The following is a 26569-nucleotide window of genomic DNA, read 5'->3' on the forward strand; positions in this document are numbered from 1 at the left end:
CTCCCAGTTCATAAAAAAGGGTCTTTCTGTTCTAAATCATGTTCTTCTGTTCTAAAATGAACATCATGTGTGAAATCAGCGGAGCGCCTCTATGATTTAGCTGAAACAGTCACATAATTAAAACTTTATTTGATTTCCACTGAGGACCTTGAAGTCTCTCAGAGGGGCCCCCTGCGGGTCCACGAACCACCTCCTCCTGGTTTACAGTGGTTTTGAGATAGGTGCTCGTCATTAATCCCTCGGTACAGCATGTTGTAGTAGAGTAGGCTGCCACCACCTCCTCCCCCTCCTCCTCCTCCTCCTCGTCTCTCCCTCTGTCCGTGGGAAGGAGGAGTTTAACCCCACATTGTCTGGGAGGAGTCCGCAGTCTCTTGGCGCTCCGTCCCAGGAACATTTGATCTGGAAACAGAGGAATCGTGGAAGAAATACGCTCCAAGAAAATCCGATTTTTTTTTTTAATGCTACCATTAAACGCAACGGCGTTATACTTGGGTCCCGCGAGGAGGGAGGCACGTGAATTCGCAGTCGAAGTATGTCTTATCAGAGGAAACATTAGCCGGTAAGTTGCAGGCGAACTTATTTTTACACTCACGTTGGTTTTTTAAAGGACCCTGTTCCCCTGTGTGCGTGCGCTTTGTCCGCCTCTAGCACCTGAACGCATCACTGTATTCACTTTTAAACGTGTAACGTGTTCAACATAAGTTTGAGGGTGTTTGTGTGGTACTGGGATGGATTTCATCAGGCTCTCCTCGCTGTGTGTATAGAGATCTGGCTGCAGCAGCTGTGTGTGAAAAGAGAGGAATGATTTTCCTGCATGAACATGTGATTGTCGTCACTGCCTATAATTAATTTGATAGGGAACGGAGTTTTGATACAAGGGCTCACAGTATAAAAGTAGACTTATTTATTCATCAGAGTGCTTTGTACCACAGAGACAGAGAGTGGCCTCTCCCTTTATATTTATGATCATGTGAGATTAAAACTGTCAGTGTGAGTGTTATTCAGTCTTTTATGCCTAGTGAACTATGATTTGGTTTGATAAATGAAATGATTTGTACCATGTCGTTTTATTCATCGTTGGGAATTAATTAAAAACTCTAAAGGTATGTGAGTCACCCCACTGACACTGACTGTGGGGATGTTCAGCATGTAAACCACAGCACTCATGTTGTCAGACTGCTGGTTGTTTCTCTTTCTTCCTTCTGATTTATGAACTAAGAAATTAGGGGGCATTGGTCATTGCACTAAATGCTTAGGTATTCTCTACCATTGTATTTTGAATGTGATTTATCCTCCACTTGTGTTGTTTGGCCGTGTGTTGGGGTGGAAGGGCGCTCTAGCCATATACAGAGGCAACAAAAGGGCCCCCCCTCGGAGACCCCCGGAGTGAAGGGCCTGCCCAGTGCAAACAGAGCCATGGAGCAGGAGGAAGGGCTGGGCATACCTTTTGCCATGGTTGCCCCTCTGTCATGGAAACCCACACGTGAAGGTGGCTGCCCTGCTACCTTTGCACGCTGCTGGGGAGGGTTGTAATAATAAAAACCCAGGCTAATGTTTTACCCGCCCTGGTCTGCACTGTTCATTGATCTGCCTGAAGGCTGGAGTCTGTCCAGTATCTTCACAGCTGTGTCTCGGTTAAGAAGTTCAATCTCGAGGAAATGTGATACAGTAATGGTAATTAATATGATATACGATTATAGACTGACAGATTGGATAAGAGGATCTAATTTAAAAGCTTCACCAATCATTTATGCGGAACAGGAATTAGACTCGGCCCAGAACGAGCGGAAGAGGAAAGATACCCAAGAATGTGATTTGTTTATTTTTCTGGAGGGGGAACATGCTGTGCCATTGGTTTATACTCCATGAGCCGTCTCAGCCTCCCTGCCTGTTAAATGGACTATACTGAAGTAGTTATTTACTTACATAATTACTGTTGTTCTCATGTGTGCACTCAGACTGGTCAGAAGCACTATATGGGTATTTTGGCCCAGGATGAGACTCACATTTTTGTGGGCAAAGAAATACTCGACCGCAAGGAACATTATGTTTTTACTATTCTGTTTTTCCCCGGGTTGGGACGGGGTCTTGAACCGGAGTGATATTGATTGAATGTGGCCTGTAATTTCCCTTTTAGTGGAAAACATGTGAATCGCTTTGCTTGTTCACTCCTTTGTGCCAAGTGTTGCACATTTTGCCTCTCAGCCGGCAGGACTGCCAGTTGTCAACGTTGTTTACCGGTGACAAAAGAGAGATGTAATGCTACCCGCCTTTCTGGGTGGCACTGAGTTGCTTCACAGGCATCTACAGCTCGTCACCCGTCTAATTTAAGTCGAAGGGCTCGGTAACATCATCAGACTGTGACATAACCACAGGAACTTACCCCCTGTGAAATGATGTGTTTTGAAGTCACTTGATGTGCTTTGTCTAACTTTGTGAAGAAGAACAGTTGTGCTGTTGTGGAAAAACGTACTCTTCTTCTCGCCTTTGATGCTCTTTGTGAACGGCGACCTCTGTCCAGTGAGTATGGGCTAGGATCTGTTCTCCTCCTCCCCGTCGGCTGCTGTGTTCGAGTGCCTCGTCGTCGTTAATTCTCAAGAGCTATAGCGCGCCGGCCGAGAAACTAGCTAATGTTTCATGTCTTCTCCTCGGCGCACTTTTCTCCATATAAGGTGGCGTTCATGTGACTTATCAGGCATGGGTAACATCTGTGCTTATTGTCACAGGGGGATGAAGGCCTTTTACTGTTTCTAGAGAGGCGCTGCTGAGGGGAAACCCCAGGCACTGCTGCATCTTCCAGACAAAGGGATTTGAAGTGGATCAAACTGAAATTCAACAAAACCTTTTACTTTTTTTCCCATTCCACACCACACCCTCACTGGACTACAATGAGATGCCCCTCTGAGGCTTTTTGTATTCCTTTTTAACAGTCATGTCAGGCAGGCATAATAGTTGCTTGTATGTTTCTATTTCTCACTGCGGCGGTTGAGATTATATTTGGCGTTCAAAGTGTTTGCTGGTAGTGTGTGCGGCCAGCAGCGTCTGGAGTGGCTGCTATAAAAAGCAGGTGAACTGAAAGCTGGTGTTGACAGCATGTTGGCTGAGACTTTTTCATTTGCTGCCACACTCGCAGAGAGACACATGACTGGCTTTGACCCCTTGCTGGTACACACACAACTACAGGTCAGGGAGCTATCGCCAACTCCATGCTGACACTGCCCAGTACTGTCCTGTAGTGGCAGTTTGGACTAAAATAATAACCCTGAGCCCTGTGACCAAAAAAAAGAAAGAAAAATCAACCCAAAAAGAAGCTTTGTGCCGCGTGTGCTGCATAATTCAGTGATTCTGAATTTAACTTGTTTTGCTGTGGCTACCAGGCTGGCGAACGCACACACACACACATGCGCGCTCAACCATCCACTTTGAGGGATTTGTTCAGTCAGTTGCACTTTGTGTATCTGCTCCAGCACAAGATCTCCTCCTCTGCTGTTTAAACAGGAACCTTCTGTCCAGCTCAGCAGGGGCGACGTGGTGCCATTCGGCTGAACCAGTGCACCCATTCGCTCCCTTGGTAACGCCCGCGACTTCTCCAGCCTTTGTAAAGATTAATGGTGTGGCTCTAAATTGAATTGCACTCCCTCTGGGTCATCTGCTTGAGAAAATGGCCTGTAAGGTTTACACACACAAAAAAATGAAGATTAAATGGCAGCGGGAGCTTTTACAGTGTGTCAGACAGAGTACCAGATTAAGAGTTACCTAGCAGGTGATTGAGGTGTTGGCGAATAAGGGAATGAGGTTGCTCTTAAACAGTTCTACATGACTTCACATGTGATTCAGACTTTCATTGACCCCAAAGAAATAACTAGAAGACACGCCATTACCATCCTTTTTATTGATGGTCCTATAAATCATGTGGCGATTGGTGAACATGAGGCAAACAGCCCCCATGGTAGCAGTTGAGTAGCAGTGCATGTAATTCCTATAAGCATAGCAGACGGCATATAATATTTTAGTCTGGAGTAGGTGCTGTTTCAGCACTTTGAACCCCACCAAGTGATTTAAGAGCCGCGGCTGCACAGAGGATAGTTTGATTATCAAAACGGATGAACAATAAGATGGGGAGGACAGAGTTACAACAGAAGCTATTTGCTGGTGTAGTGATCCACATGTGGGACTTGGTATCTGCTGTGGAGAAGTGTCTGTGATCTTATATTCTCAAAGCATCTCCTCTTGCACATTCATGCTGTGTGTAGATTCCGGTTTGAGTCTTTGATTATGAATTCAAGCTGGAAACAGTGGGGTTGCATCATGTCTGTGTGCAACAAAAGCCTGGTATATTTTGTACCTGATACCTGCATCAAACAACAACACGTGTTGCTGCATTCTTTGGGGGGAGTCTCTTTGTATGTAAAATACCCCAATCTGCACCCTGCAATCCCCCTCCCTGTTGGCTCTACGCCTGCTTACCAGTCAATTCTTACAACAATAGAAATTGTGATTGATCTGCCCCACCTCGGTCCAGTAGCCATAAGGTCTCACTTACTATCCCGGTCAGTATTGGGAAGGCAAACACAGCTGGTGCTGCAGGCCAAAGTGCTCGATACTGGGATGTTCAGTTGGCGCCATGTGTCTCGCATTGTCCTCCGTGATGGATGAAGCAAACTCTGGGTACACATTTACTCCAGCATATCCCACCTGCTCATCAGTGGGTGGAGATTGACTGCTCCTTTTGTTTTAAATGGACACTAGGAAGCCCAGCCTCTTATGATGTTTTTTTTTTTTTTGTACAGCACATGAAGCTTGATGACTGATGACTAACATATTCAGAATCAAATGCTAAATAATCAAAGCATTGTGCGTAGTAAGATGGATTTGTTTTTTTCTCGTTAAATTAGATGACAAATCCCACCATCACCAGAGGTTGATTATATTTCCATCACAACATGTTTCTTCTGAATAAGTGATAAATCTTAGGTCTGCAAACTTATAAAGAGCAGATGGGGAAGAGTTGTGTGATGTGCACAAATCCATCAACAATCACACATGTATCCTACTGTATATAATAGTCCATTCATCATAGTCTTATCTTAAGCAGTCATATATCATCCATCACAACGCACGTGTGCTATAACTCCTGAGTCTCCCTAGATATCGATGTTGTTTCCCATTTTTTCCATTTGCTTAGTGACTTGCTCGGCTGAATTGCGCGGGCCTTATCTGCCTACTTTTCTAGGCTTTGTCACAGACATGAGGTGCTTTTGGTGGCTCTTTGGCAGCCCTTGTATTCGTGTAATGTTGAGGAACATTTTCAGGCTCATTAGCGCTCCTCTCCCTGTCCAGCCTCCCCCCTCGCCCCCTCGCTTTAGCAATTGGCGGTTTGATCTCCGAGCAAGATAAGCAGTTTTCTCCACTTTTCAGTCTCCGGGCTTTTGTCATGTTGGTTCAGTCATTTGGCGTCCGGCCAGCGTAAACAGAGACGGGGTCCTGATTGCTTTAGGTCAACGACGATCCTGGCATCCACTCAGAAAACATGCTCAATTAAGCCTTTCTTGAAAATCTCCAAAGAGGTAAATGTATCCAAATAACCTGTTTCCCGAGGTGATATCATCGTCAAGGCTTATTTGGCTGACATGCAGTCAGAGGGAAAAGGATATGTGAGTGAAGGAACTTACTGTAGAGCACATTAAGATAAGAGTATAGAAACAATAGTTGTTGGGACATTTTATCAGTATCATCAGGTTTTGCAGGAATACGATGTCAAATATGCATCACATCTCTAATGTGAGGGAAGTCAAGTGGCGTGTCGGCCAGGCTGCTTTGTGCGTGTGGGCTTTCTTATTTTTTCAGTACCCTCTGGATGCCCAAAGATTTATTTGCCTTTCTCCATTACTCAGCGCTGTCGACTTGGGTTTCCCTCATTTTCCACTTTTCTCTGCTTTGCTAGGGCCAACATGGTCTCTGCTTGGCTGTTACATAAGAGCTGTTTAACCCAGGGTTCACTGTCTCTGGCGCAGGAGGTGGGGGGCCGACTTGTTCGCTCTGCCTGGCGGGCGCTCAGTGCCACCCTAAAGCCTGGGTGGTTTTCACAGTTGATGGGCGCAGGTGCAAAAAGCAGGTGCAAAGAACGGTCAAGACTTTCCTTTTTAACTCGGCCGTTTAGAGGAGAGGTTTAGAGGGAAGTGTCTCCAGTTGTGTACAGGCAGGTGCAGCCGTGTGGCCAACAACCAAACAAGCCAGGACAAATCACTCTCATGGAATAAACCTCACCGACGTCATTTCTACAAAGTCACGAAGGTCGGTATTAGCGCTAGCTGGTTCCTGTGGGCCGCTGCCAAGTCAAGCAGATTACGCAGACTGCAGGTCGCTGCTCGGCTTGTTGCAACTGGAGACAGTCCTGCAATATTAATACATCTCCTTCCCCAAACGGTGTCACGGCAGATGCCACCAGATTCTCATAAATGCTGCTTTTTAAAAGTTTTAGCAGTTTAGCCAATATGGGTTCAAAGCCATGTCAGCGGATTATGAAAAAAAACCTACCTCACACAGAGGCTCCACACAATCTGACTTTATCTCCGGACCTTGTGGTGCGATATTAAAGAGGAGATGGAGGGCAAGTAGTTCGCCATGCTGCTGTAAACACAGCAGACACGTGTGTGCAGTGTGTAGGGGGATATCAGAGGCTATTCACGGTATTTGACATTCAACTGTCATTGGAGAAGCTGACTCGTAAATTGTCTGCTGTTCGATCCTAATGTTATTAAAGGTGCTGGAGCCAAGAAAGTGAACTGCTCGGTTTATAGACTCAAGCTGATCTGCTCCTGGTTCCTCTGGCCAGGAAAGGTTACTGCTCATAGAAGGACTAACTCAATATTGCTTTGTCTCCAGATGTAAACATGTGCACATAAAATAGAACAGTATTGGGGTTCTCTGTGGTCAAGCGGTTAGAGCACATCCCATAGTCCGAAGCAGTGATTGCCAGTTGAAATCCCAACCAGGAGGAGCTTTACTAAATGTCATTCCTCCAGTTTCTCTTCACTGTGCTTTCTAATAAAAACAAACAAACAAACAAACATTAAAAATAGAACAGCATCAATAACATACTTTGAATCCAAAGCAAAATTCCAAGCAGCCTTCCGATGGTCATGACTTGGCCTTTGGCTTCTTTAACTTTGCTGCACTGTGACCCCACCCCCCCTACACCAGCTCGTATGGATCATTTCAGTCGACCCCTCAAACCTCCCTCGTGGGCTTGACCCACTCAACTGGACCATTGTTGGCGTTTCCAGATGGATATCGCTGGATGTGGGTGACGTGTGAGGGAGTAGTGTCTACGGTTTCAACTGTGGTGAAATGGGAATGACTGACTCACAACTTACAAGGTCTGTTCACATCCTACTGAAGCACGCGGGGTCCACTGCGGCGCACATGTTGTATAGCAGCTTCTCTTCTTGCATTCTTTCTAGCTGAATAATAAGAAGCCTGTGTTACACGCCGGAGCTCTCTCTCATCATCCATGTTGATGGAGTAGCCGTGTGTGAGCGAGCCGCCTGTTGGCTTTCTCACAGTCAGAAGTTTTGATCTCTAACTCTTCTGCCCTCATGGCAGGAATCCCTCTGCCAGCATATCAAAGAAAGAACTGACTCTTTCAGAGATGTTGCATTTTTCTGCATCCAGCAACCGTCCTTTAAAAAAAAAAAGTGCATTGATATTCTCCTTGCATGTTACAGGAACTGGTGTAAAGTGAATGCGTACAGCGCTATAGTCATTCATTATAAATCATTCCCCCTTTTTGGAGGCTGAAATCATTTATTCGGTTTTATGAGGTTAGTGATCCAAGGAGTACGCCCCTGACTGGTGACTAATACGTAGATGTTGTGTCACTAAAACATACGCTGGATACATTTCTTTGTAATTCTGTGTTATTACAATACATATCCTGTATCAATACAAACAGCATGGAGACGGCACGGCAATTTTCATCTGTGCTTTCCAGTTCTTTCAGTCCAAACGTCTGTTTTTATCTTGGCAGAGACTCTAAACTATAAAAGAATGACTTTAATTACTGTGATACTTTCTTGAAGCTATTTTGAAAACCATTCTTGTCTCTTTAGGCGCTTGTCCTGCTCCTCAGTAGTAATTTTGTGTGTGTGCGAGCGAGTGGTTTTCGTCTCCAGCGGCAAGCCCTGCGGTCTGCTCGCGTGGAGAAATCGGCCTCACTGGAAACTTGTGGTTGCCCCCCCACTTTTTTTTGAAACGCTAATAACGATATTATACAGTGCATAGGTCTGCGCTGGCAGGCCCCAGCTTAAACTAATAATAACAAAGCTGAGAAACGCCAGGAACTGGGGTTTCCTGACAGTTAAGATGATTGTGACAGTGAAAGGACTTGGCTGAGCTGTACTTACACAGTCATGCTGTATTATTAGCCTCGTGTATCATTTCACTCTTTGTATTTTTTTTTCTTCCACTCTGCGATTCATGTGCACACGAGTCCTCTGGCTGATCAGATTTTGAATGAAGTGGAAATTAATGCATTTCAACCTATTTGTTCTTCCTGGGCGTGCACACAACACTCAACTGGACCTTAAGTGCAGCCCAGGGAAAGTATGTCATTAGTAAGGAAGCTGCTTTTCTCAAATAAAGATGCTGTGCTTGTGTGCATATGTGTGTGTGTGAGGGTGATTGTCTGTGTGTTCATGGTTGGTCCCAGACATGCCCGCTGCTTTTACTAATCATGCTATCATACAGTGCCACAGGCTCTCTTTTTTTTCTAAGCCAACAAGTATTTTAACAAGCTGGAGGAAGACTGCATTCATTCTTTCCGATCTTTTACCAGCATCTATATCATCACACTTAATGACTGGGATTTTTGGCAAACCCTGCACTATCCTCTGGCTAGCCACAGGAGTCCAAGGCCAAGATACATTCATACAGTAACAGTACATGAAAAATGTTTTCAAATAAAATCACAGTCTTCCTCTTTTAGCTGTGTGCAGAGGAGCCTGTGAGCTGCTTTGATGTAATCTAAGACAAAACCGACTCCGCAGACAAGTCAGATCAGGTTAGATTGTTTAAACCACTATCTGCCTCTGTGGGCAATATTGCTGTTTAGAATTGGTTTCAGTGCACTGCTAGCCTCTTGGCAGTGTGTATTATCCTTTTTTCTGTCATTATTCAGCCTGGTTGGCAGAATTCTCTCTCACATAATCTGCAAATTTCTGTCTTTTTCCCTTTTCATACCTTCCTCTCACTGAATTGGGAGCAGTTGTTGCATTTCCACCAGTAATGAGAAAGACAGTGGACGGTTTGTCGTGATCCGTATGCCTCCAGGGTTAAGTATCCATCTCCATTCTCTCTAAACCCACCCCTGCTTAGGGTGGAGATGGTGGTGAATAAATACCACCCTTGTCCTCTCATAATGGAACAGCTTGACCTTCCGTGACCTCTGCCGGTCGGAGCATCTGCCTGTCGATTCCTTCAGCCCGTCCTGTGGGACTTCACCGGCGGCTGTCACATCTGCTTGTAGCAGTAATTTAATTGGTTGAGGAATTTATTTTGCGGGATAAAAATTAAGGAGTGGTCTATAATTTGTTGGAGTCGGGGAATAAAGCCAGCCTGCTGGAATAAACTGTTGATTTACTGTCTGCGACTGTGTGAAAGTTCTTGTTTTTTTACCCGGGCGCCGTGCATGATGACTGCATAATGAGCGCAGTCCTCCTCATTGACATTCTTGAGCCTCCCGATATGGATGGGATAATAATGAGTTTGGCGGGGGGCCTTAATTTAATCATGTCGATAAAAGCGGTGCACATGTGGCACAGCTGCTAGCGCTTAGCCAAGTCGTGCCATGTGCTCAGATGAGGTGCTGCTGGATGCCCACGTCGGCCTTGATCCTACGTTATCAGCTTGTAGAAACTAACATTCCTCGGTGGGAAGGCTTTTACAGAGCAGGACAAAAGGAGTGTGTTTAGCAAAAGGTTTTTCTGTGACTTCTCAGCTACAAATGACTTTCACGTGCCTCCGCGTCGCGCACGTGACTCTGGTGAAACTGGTTTAGGTGTTTTCCTGCATGCAGCTTTGCCCAGGTCAGTCTTTGTTGTCACGTTTATTTAACTTTTCTACTCAAAGCACACTGCTGCTGCTGCTGCTCGAGCGCTTTTGTCGGGCACCTGTTCAGGATTACAGGTCGATAACGGCTCCCAGCTAATTTCTTGTGATAATTCAACAGTGAAATCTAATCTGGCATCTGCCATTCGGGCTCCTTCAGACTGAGCTTTATAGAATTCTTTAGTCAAAATCTGGTTCTACTTGAAATGAGAAGGACTCGGGGAAAACAAACACACAAAAACCTCAAACCTACAAACTCGACGCGCTGATTTTCAAAAACAGGTTTCACACAACATCGTGTTTGCTCTGATGAATGACATGTTCACCTGTCACACAGTTGTGGGGACCAGAAACTAGGTCACGGGCTGTGCGACAACTCTGCATCTACTGGAAAAGAGACAAGAGGACTTGCAAAGTTGTGTTCACACATACACAAGACACTCACACTGTCATGCATGGTGTTAAACCTGTTTGTGATCGTTGAGCTCTTCTCTGCAGGACATGTCCGGTCGGTGTGATTTTATTTTCTCACACTTGAGGACAAAAAACAAAAAGCAAAAGCCACGCTTCACTCCTCGTCACAGCTTGATACTAATGGTCTTGTTGTCACCAGGTGTGGCTTTCTATTGGCTGCTGTAATGAAATTAAATCTGTCAAGACTTGATGTATAAAGAGGATTAGCTTAAATCGAATTACACTTCGATCTATACAAATAAAAGCGTGTGCACCGTTCTCTGTGTGCACGAAGCTTGTACTTACAATAACTTGGCCCTACATTGTTTGCAGAGACTCAGCCGCAAGTGCAGAGAAACCTCAGACACCCAAGACTGGTGACTCTGATGATGAGTAACATTTCAGTGTGTGTGTGTGTGTGTGTATGTGTGCCTGGCCCCTCACCAGCTGTCTCAGCCATCACCAGCTCTCTGGATGCTGAGCAGACAGTCTAGCTCAGATTTCCCTCCTGATATCTGCGACTCTGCCGTGGACAGTACACGGTTACAGATAACTGTTTATCATGGGCAGCCGGGCTTGAAGCTGCAATAAAATAAATTGTTTTGGTTAATGATAAGAGGAGCAATAATGTTTCTGCTTTGCTGTAAAAGTGAGATTGCACTAAGCTGGTTTTATTTCATAACCTGTTTATTGCTTTGGGAATGTACCCAGCTTTGATCCACAGCCAGCCAGCTCAGAAAAAGAAGACTGCTTGGTTTGTTTCCTCTCATCTTGTACGGAGCCAGTGGCTGCGAGAAGCTTTACGTCAGAGGACGGTTACTTTAAGAAAAGATTTACACGAGCTTTCTCTCCCTGTGAGCTCAGAACTATGTTTACTAAAGCTGCACCGTAAGTCGGATGCTTCCTTATTAGACGCTGCATGTGTGTTTAAGGACATTTATAAGCTGCATGTGCATAAACATACGTTATGTGTGAGACACCGGATCCAGCGCGACGTTTCTAAACAGTGTTTACTTCACCTGTCGGATGGTTTATTTAGCCGTCCGGCCCGTCGGCCTGTGTTTACAGGGCTCTGATGTAGGTCCACAACCTGATGCTGACAACCCTTCTACTTTATCCCACCACCATCTCCAGCCGGCCGCCCGGCTCCACGCACTCGGCTCAGCTCAGACACGAGGATGTATGCTGGTCTCGCCGGGGTTGGACAGCAGCGTGCCGAGAATACTAAAGCTTCTCCATGTGAATCATCACATTCATTTTCATTTTTAAACAGAAGGAAAATTGCATTCCTGCGTTGTGTAATGCATTTGTGATGTGGTCTGGATTTGCAGCTGCAAATAAAAAATAAAAAAAAGGTCAGCCCTAATAAGCAATGCAGGCCTGAAATTAGTTTTAAACAAGTTAATCCTCCATCCTGGTGGAGAGGGGATTATCCTGCTTGTTTGCAGTTCAGTTTCACTTGTTTCAGGCGTTTCTTTAAGTGTCAGGATGTTGAAACAAGGCGGAATAAATCAGATCAGTGCTGGCATCTTGAGAGAAGTTTGCCTCACGAAGAGAGAGTGGATTTGTCACTGGCTTATATTTAAAATTGACATTTTTTTCACTAGGTAACGTCCATCCCGAGCACTTAACAGAGGCAATCTTTCAGTCCTGGTAATGTGGAAAAGGACAGGCTTTAAATACAGACTGTAATTGCTGCAGGTAATGGCCTCTAATGGCTCAGCTCCTTTGTTATCTATCTTAACCTTGACCACAATGAGCAAACCAACCAGACAGGCCCAGACTAGTCTAACCACTCCTAATAGACCTAAAGCTTCATCTTGGCTTTGGCCTGACACTTTGTCACTCTTTATGGCTTTTAGTGCATGTGACCATGATGTATAAACATCAGTGAAAGTGCTGAGCTGGTGCCAACAACCACTGTGACCCGGTCGTTGCTTAATTTTGTATTTCTTGCCTACTTATCATTTTTGCACTGATTTGTTTTCCAGGTCACTTATGTGTGTTATCAGTCAGATGGTCCTGTAACCTGCCTGGTCAAGAGAATAACAGTGATGAATGAGATCAGAGTGAGCTTGAGTGATTCATGTTCTCTCTGGCTCTTAATAGGCCGTAAAAAGGAGAGACGCTGCCAGTTGGAGCGCAAGTTTACCACCAACATATGCTCGCCTTGGCAAACGGGAGATAACACTGGAATTACCATGTCCATTAGCTTTAACCTGTCCTCTGGCTTCCAGCTGAAATCACATGACCCATCGGCTCACACAGATTTTTTGCGTAAAGTGTCACTCTTGTGAAGGGAGAGAGGGAGGGGGGGCTGTGCTTTGCAGCCAGGGTGGGGGAGGCCACAAGGGCAAACTCCCTCTGGCGTCAGGGCTCCTCAAGAATGCAGAGAGGGATTAATGCATGTCTGTGGCAGTGATGGATGGCACTAAGAGCCACACACACTCACACACACACACATGCACACACACAGACTTGTATATATACCCACCGAGCATCTGGATGCAGACTGTTTGGCCTTCCCCCTGCAGCAGCATGTGCCAGCTTAGCAGGTGTGTGTGTATGTGTGTGTTTGTGTGTGTTGGGATGAAGCCAGACTTGGTTGTTTGCCCTACTGCCCCACATAGAGCCGTATTCACCAGCCGCGTGCCATTTTGATTCAAAGCCGTGGCTTTTATCATGCAAGTTTACACCTGGGGCACTTTGAGAGTTTCACTTTGTCCTCTTCAAATCGCCGATGAATCGATTTTCCGCTCCCTCGCTGGGTTTTTTTGTTTTCCTGTCGTGTCCAGTGATTGATGCTGCATGTGTGTGCACCGTGTATCTGGTTCTGGATGTGTACAGTATGTATTACTTCCACTCATCTACCTGCTCCCAAATCCTCTGTGCCTCATTGTTTCCCCTAGAAAACCTCTGGTGAACGTGCGTGACCTCTAACAGTGGGGCTCTGCATGATGGATATTGTACTGCAATGGTCAATGATCTCTGATGGATCACCTTAGGGAGGCTGGAGTGTGTCTCACATGACTGCCACGGTAACACTACAGTGGCTATTGCTATGGTAATGAGTGAGTGAGTCTCTGGGCTGATTGTATTAATCACTAGTGCTCACACACCACGTAGCCTGTGACAGATTATCCCGCAGCGCACAAAGGACAGCCACAGTCAATTCCACTGGAGATAATACAGTTTGCGAATGGGTTTAATGCGGCTGCATTATGCAGGCGCCTGCACTCGTATGTGCAGGATATACAAAGTCACTGTGAACCTTTTACAGATGATGCACGAGATTCTTACCGACCTTCCTGAAGGTTAACAACTGATGTGGTTCTTTTCCCTTTTTCTCCTCCCGAAATGCGCTTTCCCCTCCCTATCTCCCGTCGTCAGGGAGATAATTAGGTATCTTTCTCTTTTCCCCTTTGTGCAAGGAAGCTGTCGTGCCTTGCCCTGCCTTGCCTAGCCTTGCCTTCCTGGGCAGGGCTGGGGTTTTTTTTGTTTGTGTTTTTTTTTTTTTTTCCCAGCAGCCTCAGGGTCTCTTATCTGACCCTGTGGCTTCCGAAGACTCTGGTTCCACATGTTTCCGTATGCACGGCCTGTCACTCCTTTCCCCCATCACCTCCAGGTATTTTCTCTATATAACTCTGCAGCTTAAGAACGGGGGCTCGTAAAAACTTGATAATGGAAGGAAGCTGATCAAACAACAAGGCAGAGATGGTCTGCACAGATGTTGAGGTGGAGGCTGGAGAGCATGTCGTTGATTGCACTGGAAAATCAATCAAGCTAAATTATGGGAATATCAGTCAAGTTGGGAAGTCAGATACTGCAGCTCTGGAAGAAAGTCAAGTACATGCTGTGTGTGTGTATCTATCTTTTTCCTTCCCAGATTTAACCCTCAACACGACCTTCCTCTGTCCATTAAGCTGCTTAATTAAGCTGATGGAAAGCTGATTTGCACCTGCAGTCATCCAGCTGTTTACTGGTCCTCACTCACTCTCACCATCTTTTTCATGGGAGCTGTTAACCTGTTCCTCCATCTGTGGACACACACGCACACAAACCAAAGAAAGAAACACACACCATCTCCTTGAGGATCTTCTGAGTCAGTGTCTCCTCCAAACAGAGAATCACAACATGTTTACACCACATCTCTCGTTTTAGACTTCTACACTGTCTGTGCCAGCAGGGACGAACCCTCCGGCGCTGTCCTCCTTAAAACACAAACTCTCACTCAGCACGCACAAAGCCTGCGTGTGGTGACATACCCTGGTTAATTTAAAGCTGGTGTCGGACACTCTTGTTGTCGGTTGACAGGAGCTCCAATCTGTAGAAAATGAACTGAGCTGACAGCAGGGGAGGCTGGCAGAAAATAGAGACTTCACTGAACGGCACAGACGGATGATGAGGTGGAAGAATGCAGACGGTGGGAGTGATAACCTTTGAGTGATTTGAATGTCACAGAACATAAGAGACACATTCATTACATTTTATAGATCGTTTCTGTAAAGTCATGCGTGTGTGTTTATGTGATATCGGTCTGAATTTATTCCTTATATGCAAGGATGGCGAGTTGAATATATTTCCAGGTGTAGTGGGAATGAAGGAGGAAGCCAGACACTCAACAGGACTTGACCTTTCACCCCGACATAAACATCCCAGCTCAAGTAAATTCCATCAGTCTACAAATTATAATTTCTGATGAATTTCCGGACCAAAAAAAAAAAAAAACAGTTTCTGGATATGGCAGTGTACTAATCTCTGCTTCAATGAGCAATTAAGATCAATTTATTTTCTCCCAGTGGATGTTCTGCTCACAAATTGCTGCAGTCTGCAGTCCCCACTGAACAGGATAATCAATGGCATCAAACAGCAAACGGCCTCCAGCCACGAGAGCGGCTCCATCACTCTATTTATGAGGGAGACGAGAAATATTAGCATGCCGACTCAAAACTCATATTTCTCCCTCTGGCATCGCCCCCCCCCCCCCGACTCTACCCTCCACCCCCATTTATCAGCACGGTCCCATGAACATCACTCGACCAGTGTGAGTTTTTCATCAGACATGGATTATTGCAAGTAATCTGTCTGAGATTATATGTGACATAATTTATATATTTTGGATGAAAACCTCATTTTCCATAGGAAGTTAAGGTGCTGTCCTCTTGCAGTTTAACGCAGGCTGTGAATAGATGTGAATACATTTATCTGAGCTGCTCGAGCCAGTTTGTTGGATACATCTAGAGTCATTAATCCATAAAAACTGCTCTGATTTCTGTGATGAAAAGTTAAACACTGTGAGTTGAAGCTGCATGCTGTCTCATCTCTCGCTGAGCAGTGGGGCTGCAACTAGTGTTTATTTTCATTGTTAATCTATTCCTTTAAAATGTCAAACATAGTGAAATTGACCTTTAACGTTCCAGACGCCAGTGTGACTTTGTCAGACCTTTACCTTTTCCTGTTGGTTGTATGCAAATTGTTTTATGACATACTGTTGCTTTTCAATTTTCTTTCTATAGTAACAGCAGAGGTGGACAGGGAAGTCAGGGGGAGAGAGAAGGGGGGGGGGGTGACGTGGAGCAAAGGGCCAGATTGACCTGGTTCTACCAGCGGAGCTACGGAGACTCCCCGATGTTGGTTTAAACTCTAGCCTAACTGTTCTCAAATTTGAGAAGAGGATTTGTGTCGGGGATGTGGATTTTTCTTCACACTGCTGTGTTACTGAGCAGAGCGACACCGAGGCCATCAGGGGCCATCTAGGCCTCAGTATCAGAGGGGATTCATGGTGTTTGAGAGCATTATCCTAAACCAAATCTGTGCCGATAAACTCTTTGAAACCTGGATCAACACACACACACAGTGTAGTACTCCTACTTTCCTCGTGTGAATTTTCTTGGGTATGCGCTTTCTTCATCTTTCTTGGATATTCCTGAGAAAGGCAGAATATGACATCGGTATTTCTGCTGAATTAGGTCATTATCATGATGTGGAGCAGTGTGACCTTCAGCTTCTGCCTCCAGGTTCAGGATAAATTCTGCAGTTGAATGGAAATTAGGCTGCACGAGTGAGTTAGCTGGCCAGATTTCGGATATAAAGGGATTTAATTTGGCTCCCGAGAGCTTGCCGAACCATTAATTGACATTAATTAGGGGTCAGACCATTTGGACGGGTGAAATTAAAGCCAGCACCTGCTTTGTATGAATATGCATCCCAACGGCCCTCCCTGCCCTCTCCCTGCCTTTCTCAGCGCCTCAACTTTTTGTCATGCCTCTCACTCTCTCTCTCTCTGGGCGTGTTGTTGACCAACCTTTTAGCTGCATCCGTCTATGGGAGGACAAAGGGCTTTAAGAGGAGCACAGGACTATTGTGTTGACAACAATTGTTGTTTAGCCCCAGTGAACGTTGGTGATATTGTGCCCCAGAGCTGATGTCTCTATGTGGAGCAGGCCGACTATTCCACAGCTGCTCCTACAGCCTGGCATGGACATGACTTTGAATGGCTTTTCAGACCAAGAGGAATTTCTAAAGAAGGTCCTGATTTGAGCATCCTAGTTACACACCCTCTCTTGTTTTCTATTTTGTAGGAAGTGCTGTGACACGTCGCTGAGCGTTGAGAGTGTTCACTCGCTCCGAAACAAACAAACAAACTCGGGAGCAGCTTTTCTGGAACGAGCTCTGGCGCGCTCCGTCCACTTCTGGTTGCTGTGTTGTTGTTCTCGTGCGGCTTTCTGAACCGGTCCAGTTTGACTGCACGACCACAGTTATGCGAACCATAGACAAATGGAGGCGTGCGTGTGTTTTTAGACTGACGGCGGTCTCGCGTTCGTCTCTGCTCGGGAAGAGGCTTAGTCACAGTTTTTTTTTTTAAGAGATTCTAGCTCCAGAGGAGTTTTGACTCATTTTCTTGTTGCTTTAATTAACTTCGACTCAAAATGAGATGCAAATGTGGCCCCTCTGGCCCCTGGAAACTTTCAAACAGCTTAGCCGTGTCGCTAACTCTGTTTCCTCCTGTGTAATTTCCTCTTTGGCCCTGCTCTTTTTCACACCAAGTCTCTGTCTTCTCTCACTGAACTTTTTTTCTTTATGAACACACACAGATACACACACTCTCTCTCTATCTCTCTTTCTGTCTACCCAGTAGCTGTCTGCCTCCCTGGCCTCCTCCGGGGGTCATTGTGGTATTTAGGGTCAGACAAGAGCCCCAGTCATTGCGCCCTCCCCAGTGCCTCCCAGGCAGCGCTGCAGCCATTACACGCCAGCTTGTCTTAGCCAATCGCCTCAAACAGCTATGGAAAACCGCCTTGGCTCTAACAAGCCCCTGCATCCTTCTTGTAGCCAACGGAAAAGCAGGATATAGGAAAAACAACACTGTGGAGTAGTGGAGCTTTTTTTTTCGCAGTGGAGACTCTAATGGATGAGTGCTAAAAAAAAAAAAACCCATGCCTCTTTTTCTGAGAGAGCTCTTCTGTTGAGAACTTTTCACTTTTTCCTCCCTGCTCCCTGGCTTTTCGTCTCGGCGCTCCGTTACCCAGGGTTACCCCAGGAGGATTGTGATTTGCTGCTGCTCCGAAAGCCGGGAGGGAGTTTCCACGTGTCCTCCAGTGTGTCTGGGTGTGTGAGTCAGATGGAGTGTGTGTGAGTGTATGTGTGTGCTGCTTTAAGACTCAACGAGTCTTCACAGGGAGAATCCACTTTGAGATCAGAGAACACCAGCTAGATTTCTCCTTTGCAAGCTCTTCAAAGAGCTTCCAGATTAAAGCCGGGGCCACAGAGGTAAGAGATGGTGTGTGCTCTTGTGTTTTATCTTTCTCTTTGTTTTTTTACAATTTACTGTAAGAAGAGAAGGCCGGGTTGAGGAGGTTGCATTGTGTTTCCTATTGTTGAGATACACAGGTGCGGGTTACGCTGTGTGTTTGCATGTGTGAGTGCTGTTTAGTTTCCACCTGTGTCTGTCAGATAGCAGACTGTGCTTCACTTTTTATCTCATGTAGCCATGTGAATGAACAAAGTGACCTCTCACAATCTCAGACTTTTATCACCTCTGCTGCTCTGTGTTTCAGAGGGCTGTCAGCGTTGTTATGCCCAGATCAGGTTCACTCGTAAAAATAAGTGTGTTTCTCTAACTTCTCTAAACTTTGCATCTCATACTACAGATTTGGACACACACATTTTTCATTTTCTTGGCATTACAGTGGAATGGCAGTGGCATACATGTATAAATCATTCAGAAGGCTGCCATGTCATTCTTGGTGGGGAGCCAGGCACAGAGCTTCTAAATGTATTATGAAAAAGCCTGAAAGACACTTAACAAGCACTTTGATAGATGTTTGGTGGCTTTGGCTGAATCCACCACACAGTAATATAGGCTTTCAGTGAGTGATTCATAGATAGACATTTCTCCTCATAAGCAAACGACCGCAGGATACTTTAAATCTGCTTCATATGACAAAACCTCTGCAGGAGTCCTCCTCTTTGGCTCCACTTAACGCTGCTTCTTCTTCTTCTTCTTCTTGCCTTCCTGTTTTTTGTCGTGCTGATTGCGCTTGTCAGTCGTTTTGCATAAGTTTGAATCAAAGCAAAAGTGAAGCTTACAGCATGGCTGCTCCTTTAAGAGCTCAGTTGTCACGGCGCCAGAGGGAAGTGATAAGCGACACGTCCCATGGGTGATTTGACAGGAGGAAGGCAGTGTGATTGTGTTAACAGCCACACTACCAATAACAAATGACCTCATAATTTCTAGTTCACAGGCTAATAATTCTAAAGCATGAAAGCTTGTTAGTGTGAGATTATTTTGGCCACTTTATTATCATCCGCATTGTTGATTTATGATTTCTTCTGTCAGAGCCGCTGATTAATTAAACATAAGCAGAGTTCATATTTTCTGTTATTGCTCATTGAATGTACTCTTGTGGGAAACTTTGAGTCGAACAAGATTTCTGTTTCCCCAGGGTTTTTTATGGTAGAGTAAGTAGAAAAAAAAACCTGCACTAACAGCATCATGATATTACTGTGTGGCTTAGCTCTCTGGGGGAATCACTGTGTGTTTCTCACTGCTGTGTCAATAGCTTGTTCCTCCTGCTTTTGTTTCACAAGTTTGAATTCAAGGACACGAGGGGTCAGATCCGCAAGCGTATAACCCTCCAGACGCTTCGTAGGCTACGTGCGGTGGATGGTTGTGGCTTTCTTCTTTTCCACAGATGCACGGTGGTCCTCACCAGGGAAAAAAGAGGGTTACTTCTTTAACACTTCACGTACCTACTTGTGTTTATACCATGTCGAGGTGTGGCTCATTCCACGGCGTTAGACCCAAGACATGACCAGTGCCAGACTAAACATGAAGCTTACGTGGGAGTCACCCAGGGAGCATCGGGAGAAGAATGCCAGGTCATGGGGGTGTGTTGAGGAGCGATGGGGTGGCAGTGGTCTCTTGGCCCCCTGAGCAGATGGCCTGTAGGAAACCCTATTGACGAGAACAGAGGAGCGAAGGGGAAAAGAGGGGAGGGGAAGAGTTCAGACCGGGCGACCGTGGTTTTGCAGCTAAAAGGAAAGACTTGTTCTTGTTGTTCTCCCAAAAAAACAGCCGCACAATACTCCAGTTCAAGTCGCAGCAGAAGGCGAACGTGTGTGTCTTTAAGTTTGTGCGTTGGCAGGCACGCCTTTGAGCCTTTCATACCGGCGGCCCCGGCGCTGCGTGAATACACTTTGCAAGAAAAGCATCAGTAGTGGCGTTAAAAAGAAGGAGTCACTGTGACAAGTTCGACAACCAGCTTTATGCTGACTCCTGCTGCTGTCGGCAGCTGCTGCCTCACTCTTTACTCCAGAGAGAGCATTGTTAACTTACTCTCCATTCATGTAGGAGTACTTAGAACTTACCAATGCTTTCTAGGCTCACTGCAAACTGCTGATACTAATAGTTTAGGTTTAAGACATAGGACATAAAGGGGACATGAGAAATCCAAATCCAGTCCAAAAATGTTCTCACAGCTTTCTCTAGGATAATGTAGTGGACTCGAATGCCAAGTGCAGCTGACCGTGGATCCATAAGTGCTATTGGCTCGGCCTTGCTCAGGGTCCATGGGAACCCCCGGCCCCCCGGCTCAGCTAGCATGACAAAGCTGGAAATTGTTATAGTGTCTGTGGCAAAAAAGCTTGCTTGACTCGGTAGCTTCAGGGTTTTTGGTGGCATTTTGCTATAAACGCTGCTCCTTCCTTGGTTTGATTTGCCCTCTAACTCATGACGAACGAAGCAAGTGTTTTAGTTAATCCTCTGATCGGCTCAGAGTGATGGTTCAAGTTCATTACCAGGCTTACATGTGTCTGGCCAAGTTTCCACTGAACTCTCAAGTGCTGCCTTTTCACACTTAGTCTAAACAGTTAAAACAAAGAGAGAAAAATGTCCTCGTCTGGCTCCTTGTCATGTTCGATTGTTTTCAATAATGTTTCCTTGGATTTTTGCCCCGTCCTTGGACTTTAGGATCTAACGCCACGTGTGCTTTACACTTAAATCAAGTCTTAGGGAGTTCCCCTCTCACCTTCATCTATTAAACACACTCTTTACAGTAGACCATTTGCTCGGCCAACAGCATTTAATCTCACCTCACAGTCGAAGTGCATTCAAGCAGGAGCAGATAAACTCTTAATTCTGCAGATCACTTAATCCTGAAGGTTAGGGCATTTGGCAGTCAGCTGTTTACATTGCAACCTTACACATGCTGTACGTGTGCTGCCAGGCTTATTGGTGTTAGCACTATTTCAAAGCCTTCCTTCCATGTAAGTGGGTTGTATTACACTCGCAGGACAGAGTCGCGCTGCTTCTCAGTAGATGTCCGGTGCCGTTTCTGGTTTTGGATCCTGCCCCCTGACAAATTTGGCGGTGACGAGTGAAAAAAAAAGGGGGGGAACAAGCAAGGATTCCAAGATTTAAAAATAAACAGACGGGCAAACTGTAGCCGGCTTTCAAAAACTTTCCCAACCCTGATCAAAGACGACGTCATTTACTTGTGGGGAGGTGGAAAAATGTGACTAATGTTTGGTTTGGATGCCTGATTGAGGAGGGTTAAATTTTTTTGGGGGGGGGTGGAGTGAATTTTTTAACTAGTCATACTGAAGTGCCAGGGTGGCACGACTCTATACTGTGCTGTCTTGTACAGTACGTAGCTGTTCTCTGGATCTGTGTGATTTAGGGCTGCATACTTTTTGAGAGGAAATGTTTTCATCTCTGGAATATTGGCTGTATCATCTTTTCCAAACCTGCCAATGTGAACAGTGGGTTTTTTTTCCAGACACGAAGAAAATGTAAGACAGATATTTGAGCAGCCTTACTTCTGTTTCAACATTGCACTGGCTTTGTTGATCTCAGTGAGAAACATGTACCGCCGCCTACCCAACACCGTCCTCTCCCTAAATGCCGGGGATTAGGATCTGCTCTTTAAACTGGCACACCTGTTATCAAACATGCAGCTCATTACATGAGCTAAATTACAGTGCTGTGGGAAGAGACTAAGTCCACTTCTCTGTGTGTTTCAGATGAACCAGACGACAGAAGAATGAGTTTGTCCTGAGAAATGAGGCAGACCGAACTGTGCACCGGAGCTCCAGTCTGACACAAGACCTTCAGAGAGGTGAGTCTGGGAACTGTGGCCTTCATGTCTGGGCTGTCAGTATTATTATTGTGCTTGGTTATATTAAAAAATATCCCTTATACATTATGATGTTTTTTTTTCACCATGGCATAGAAGTACAGATGTGTGATGTGTGACTTTCTCTTTGAATATATTGGTCCTTTTTTAAAACTGTCATCACTTATTATAGGGTGTCTATCTTAACTGTTTTTCTTATTTATCTCTTCCACATGTTGTAGAGTTGTTTGTTTTAGTTCCTAATCTTCTTGATGTGCTAATTCAATGACTTGAAAACCATTGAGAGTATTTACCTGGACCTGTTATGTAATCACACCCAGACACAGATGCAGCACTGTCTCTCACTGGCAGCAGCTGACGTGTTGTAGCAGCGTCAACCCTGTAATAAGATATCTGTCTGGTCATGGCTCCCCGTTACTAATATGAGAGTGTTGTGGACGGTCTGGGAGTGATTTTCTTTTCTCAATGTCCTGAACTCTGTCACACATAACAGCCATGACACTCTAAAGCCTGATCATCTGACTTGACTTTTCCAGAGAAAGAATGTAGTAAAAAAAATGAATGGGGGTAGACCAAATAGGTTAATGGCCAGATGTGACAGAATTACATAGAACTATTCTCTTTTAGAGGCACGAGGAAGATGTGAAGAGCTGCTGCTGTTTTACCCTGCAAACAGCCACTGCAAATAAAACAATTATGTATGCCATGGTTTTATGGGAGTGTAGCCATTATTGTTTATTAGTAATATGTTAACTTTATGTCTGTGATGATCAAGCTTTATGTCATACCCTCATGTGATATATGTACTGCCTTACGTGTGAGGAAACATGAATTTTCCAGCATGGCACTGACATTACAGTTTTGTTTCCTTGTCTGTTTTTTTCCAGGCAGAGATGGGAAATTCAGAGAGCCAGTACAGCATCCAGGGCCCCAAAGGCACCAGCTTCGTCTTCCCAGGGAAACAGAAGCCATATTCACTGAAGTTGCGCTCGGCCAAAGACGACGCTCTGTCTCCTCACACGTGGTGGAAAAGCGCCCCGGTGGGCTCGGGGTACAAGGCCAGGTGCGTCGGCCGCGGCTGCTTGTCCCCAGCGAAAAGCCGCCCGCCGTACTCCGCGCGACACTACGACTACGTGTCCAAAGGAGTGAGGGGCAGCCCTGATCGCTGGCATCGGTCCCCGGGATGCGGTATACGACGACGTCATGTGTCGGATGAATATGAAGATAATCCGTACGGGGCTGAGCTCAATGGGAACGCCCTGAATGGACACGGTGACCAGCACGAGGCTTTGGAGGAGCAGAGCAGCCCACGGGTGGTGATTAAGAAGGATGGCAGTCTCAGGGTGGAGTTCACCAACACCTCTGGGAATCCTCTCCTCCTGGACGAGGCCTCTGGTCCCGTACAGCTCCTCAAGTTCTCTCCCAACCTGGAGGCTGCCTCCACTCCCAGTCTGCCCGGTTCCAGTGGCAGTAGGCAGGATGGCCACCGCAGCGGTGGTCCGCCGCCGGCCTCCACCTCCTCCACGGCCCGGACCAGCAAGGGCAGTTCACTGAGCTCTGATGGCTCGTGGTACGATTCCCCCTGGGGGCAAAGCGCAGAGCTGTGTGAGCAAGACCAACCCTGCTCTGCCGGCAGGACGTTGGTTCACTCCCCCATCCACCAGCTCGACGCATTCGCCGAACAGTCTCCCCCTGTGTCTATCTCAGACCTCTATAGAGACCCCACAATGGCTGCCACTTTCCCCTCAGCCAGAGACCTGTCCTCCCAGTTCCAGGACGCTCCATCGGGCCCGAGGCCGCACCGAGCCTCCTTCGCCTCCGTCCTGGACGTGCCCTTGGAAGAAGAATGCCCTGAGGTCCGGCCGTACTCGTCGTACACCCTGCCCTGTCGCAGGTCCAAAGCCCACACCCTGAGCGAGGACCTGGACCACTACCCTGACCAGGACCAGGACCAGGACCAGAACCAGGACCAGGGTGCGCCAGATTTCGTCTTCCACAAGAAAGACTCCATTAAAAACCGAATCAGGCGCCTCAGCGACTGGACAGGCAGCCTCAGCCGCAAGAAGAGGAAGTCTCAGGTAGGTCCAGTCAGGGTGGGCTTTGGGAATCACACTTATTTAGTCATTGTTGAATAATGTTCTTCTTTATCACCCCCCAGGGTTCATACAGGGACCTTATCCACATGGTATGTAAACAGTAGGTCGCATAGATGTTGTGTTTGTAGCCGTCTGTAGCAGTTTCAAGCACGCAGTTAGATAAATGTTTTCCTTTATTAGTTCTTCCAACACAGGACATAGAAAAACAGCTTATTAGACAGAAGAGGACATAGGGAACAGCCATGCACAAACAGTTTTCTGTCTGGCGAGGTTCCTTTGATTGTGAGCCACAGCGGTTGTCCTGGCATGGCCACTAACCAACCACCGTCCTGTGGTCTTTAGCACCACAACACCAGCTGTCCGAGCACAGGGCACAGTGGGGCAGCACAAAATGAAATTTGTAAAGCGACCAGCGATGGGTCTTGTTGTTTTCATGACGCTCGAACAAAGATGAGAGGCGCTACCTATTACAATGTGAGACATGGATGAATCTCAGAGGATGAGGAGTCGCAGGCTGGTGTGCAGATGCTATAATGACTGTATCTGGGTGGGTACATATGATGTTTTATTGCATTGTGATTAGCTGTTGTTGCTAATGCTAATGTATTTAGCTTCTATGTCTACAGATGGATGGCAAACGTTGGGCTGTCAGGGCGTTGATCGAGTGTATTATTAGCCTCAGTGGTCATTAGGCTAAGATTTACATGTTATTGGAAAAGGTTTTGAAGGCTTCAGACATTGGATTAGTGGCTCATTGATGTGCATAGAAATGAGAGAATGTAACAGGTCCTGCAGCGCAACACTTAACATACAGAACAGACTGCTGATATGTTTTCCCTGCAGTAAAATGATACTTGTACCATACAGACACGGGTCAGAGGAGAGGTTGGAAATAACCACGGCTAGTCTGCATGTTGCCTGCACATGTTTTAAGAAGCATGTGATTTTTGTCCTACGACCACTCCGTTTACAAATGGCTCTAATTTGAGATAAGAGAAAAGAAAAGTGCTCCAACTGAGCCTGAACTCGTGTCCTTTCTGTCTTTCAGGCTTGAAAGCCGTTGTTTCTGCATTAATTCGTTTAGCTTTGCCTTGTAAAAGTTTTCAGAACACTGTTTGGGCTCTGCCAAGAGAATAGCTTTAAGCCTCTGAGAGGCTCCGTTAGAGAGAAACTAAATCCTAGCTGAAGATTTAACTCCACCTCTCCTCTAATGGTAATTAATGACTTATGGTTGTTCTGGCTGTTGTGTGGTGCAGATTTTCTGGGCTCACCTCTCGATCCTTTGCGAGTAAATCTGCTAATAGGGATTGGTGTTCAGTCAGCTGGCTGGGTCTGACAACAAAACCAAGGGACAGAACATAACAAGCGTTGTGGCGTTTTCTACTGAGAATTTGTGAGCTTCTCCTTGTACTTAAACAGCACATAATGCTGAGTGAAATATATGTGATACTTTACCTTGACTCTGCCACCTGCCTCCGTAATGAGTAATACCTAGTAGACAGGGCAGTATTCATTTTGAGTGTTCCACTGCTTTCACTTTACATTAGTAATGTCTGCCTCTAAATCTCCTGCTTGCCATAACGCCATGCTAATCTACGGCCATGTGTGGGTGCTTAACCATTTTCGGGGGCACAGATTTGCTTAAGCCTTTGTTTCCTTATCCAGACAGAAGGCTGATAGGAGGCTGTGTTTTTTTTGCGTGCAGAAAAATTCTCAAGAAACTTTTAAAAGGAATTGTGGTTAGTTAAAGCAAACACAGTCCACTGGCAGCTCCAGGTACTGGTGAAAAAAACTCCAACAAGCTGGGATCTGTTTTCTAGAGACAAATTCTAAGACTCGATTTCCATTAAAGCCTCAGGCCTTTTCATGCAAATAAAAAAGAAATCTGTGTTTTACACCTGGGATTCTCTTTACAAAGTGACTGACAAAACATGCAACCAGTTTTTATGTGGAGGCTTGTTTTCAGACTGAATTTTCTCTGTCCTTTGGGGGCCATTTTGTTGACTGCCAAACCTCCGTGGCATATTTTGTCAAGGGCCAGTCACAGTGCCTCCTTTCATTTGAGTCAGCTAAAATCAGTAGCAGCCCTGGCTCTGGCTCCCCTCCACCTGGGCTCCAGGGTTTTTTGTTTTTGAGGGGTTATAGGTCGAACCGTGACCCCCTGATGCCAAAGACCAAGAACCTGCTTCTAATGAAAGGCAGCTGGAAGAGGGTGAGGGTGAGGGTGGATACACATGGGCCGTGCCTGCTAAAGTAAAACAAGGGAAAGCTGTTGAA

The 26569-nt window shown here is 45.9% G+C and overlaps 1 protein-coding gene across 5 annotated transcripts in view; it reads left to right on the top strand.

Annotated features, from left to right (window-relative positions):
* The first annotated feature begins 315 nt into the window (after window positions 1-315).
* The window catches only part of tiam2a (TIAM Rac1 associated GEF 2a), a 71943-nt gene continuing 45689 nt past the window's right edge, over window positions 316-26569 (top strand). The window contains exons 1-4 of one of the 5 annotated variants that reach the window (XM_085767228.1): window positions 340-559; window positions 22084-22178; window positions 23084-24274; window positions 24355-24381. In XM_085767228.1, the coding sequence (XP_085623354.1) occupies window positions 23090-24274; window positions 24355-24381 (1212 nt within the window). In that variant the 5' untranslated portion in view covers window positions 340-559; window positions 22084-22178; window positions 23084-23089. Of the gene's footprint in view, window positions 560-18152; window positions 18331-22083; window positions 22179-23083; window positions 24275-24354; window positions 24382-24673; window positions 24840-26569 lie in introns of those variants that run through there. The other 4 variants (XM_085767229.1, XM_085767230.1, XM_085767231.1 and 1 more) reach the window with 4 other exon arrangements.

Source organism: Trachurus japonicus, chromosome 22 (assembly GCF_045865225.1).
Source record: "Trachurus japonicus isolate A0001 chromosome 22, Traja_1.0".
NCBI lineage: Eukaryota > Metazoa > Chordata > Actinopteri > Carangiformes > Carangidae > Trachurus > Trachurus japonicus.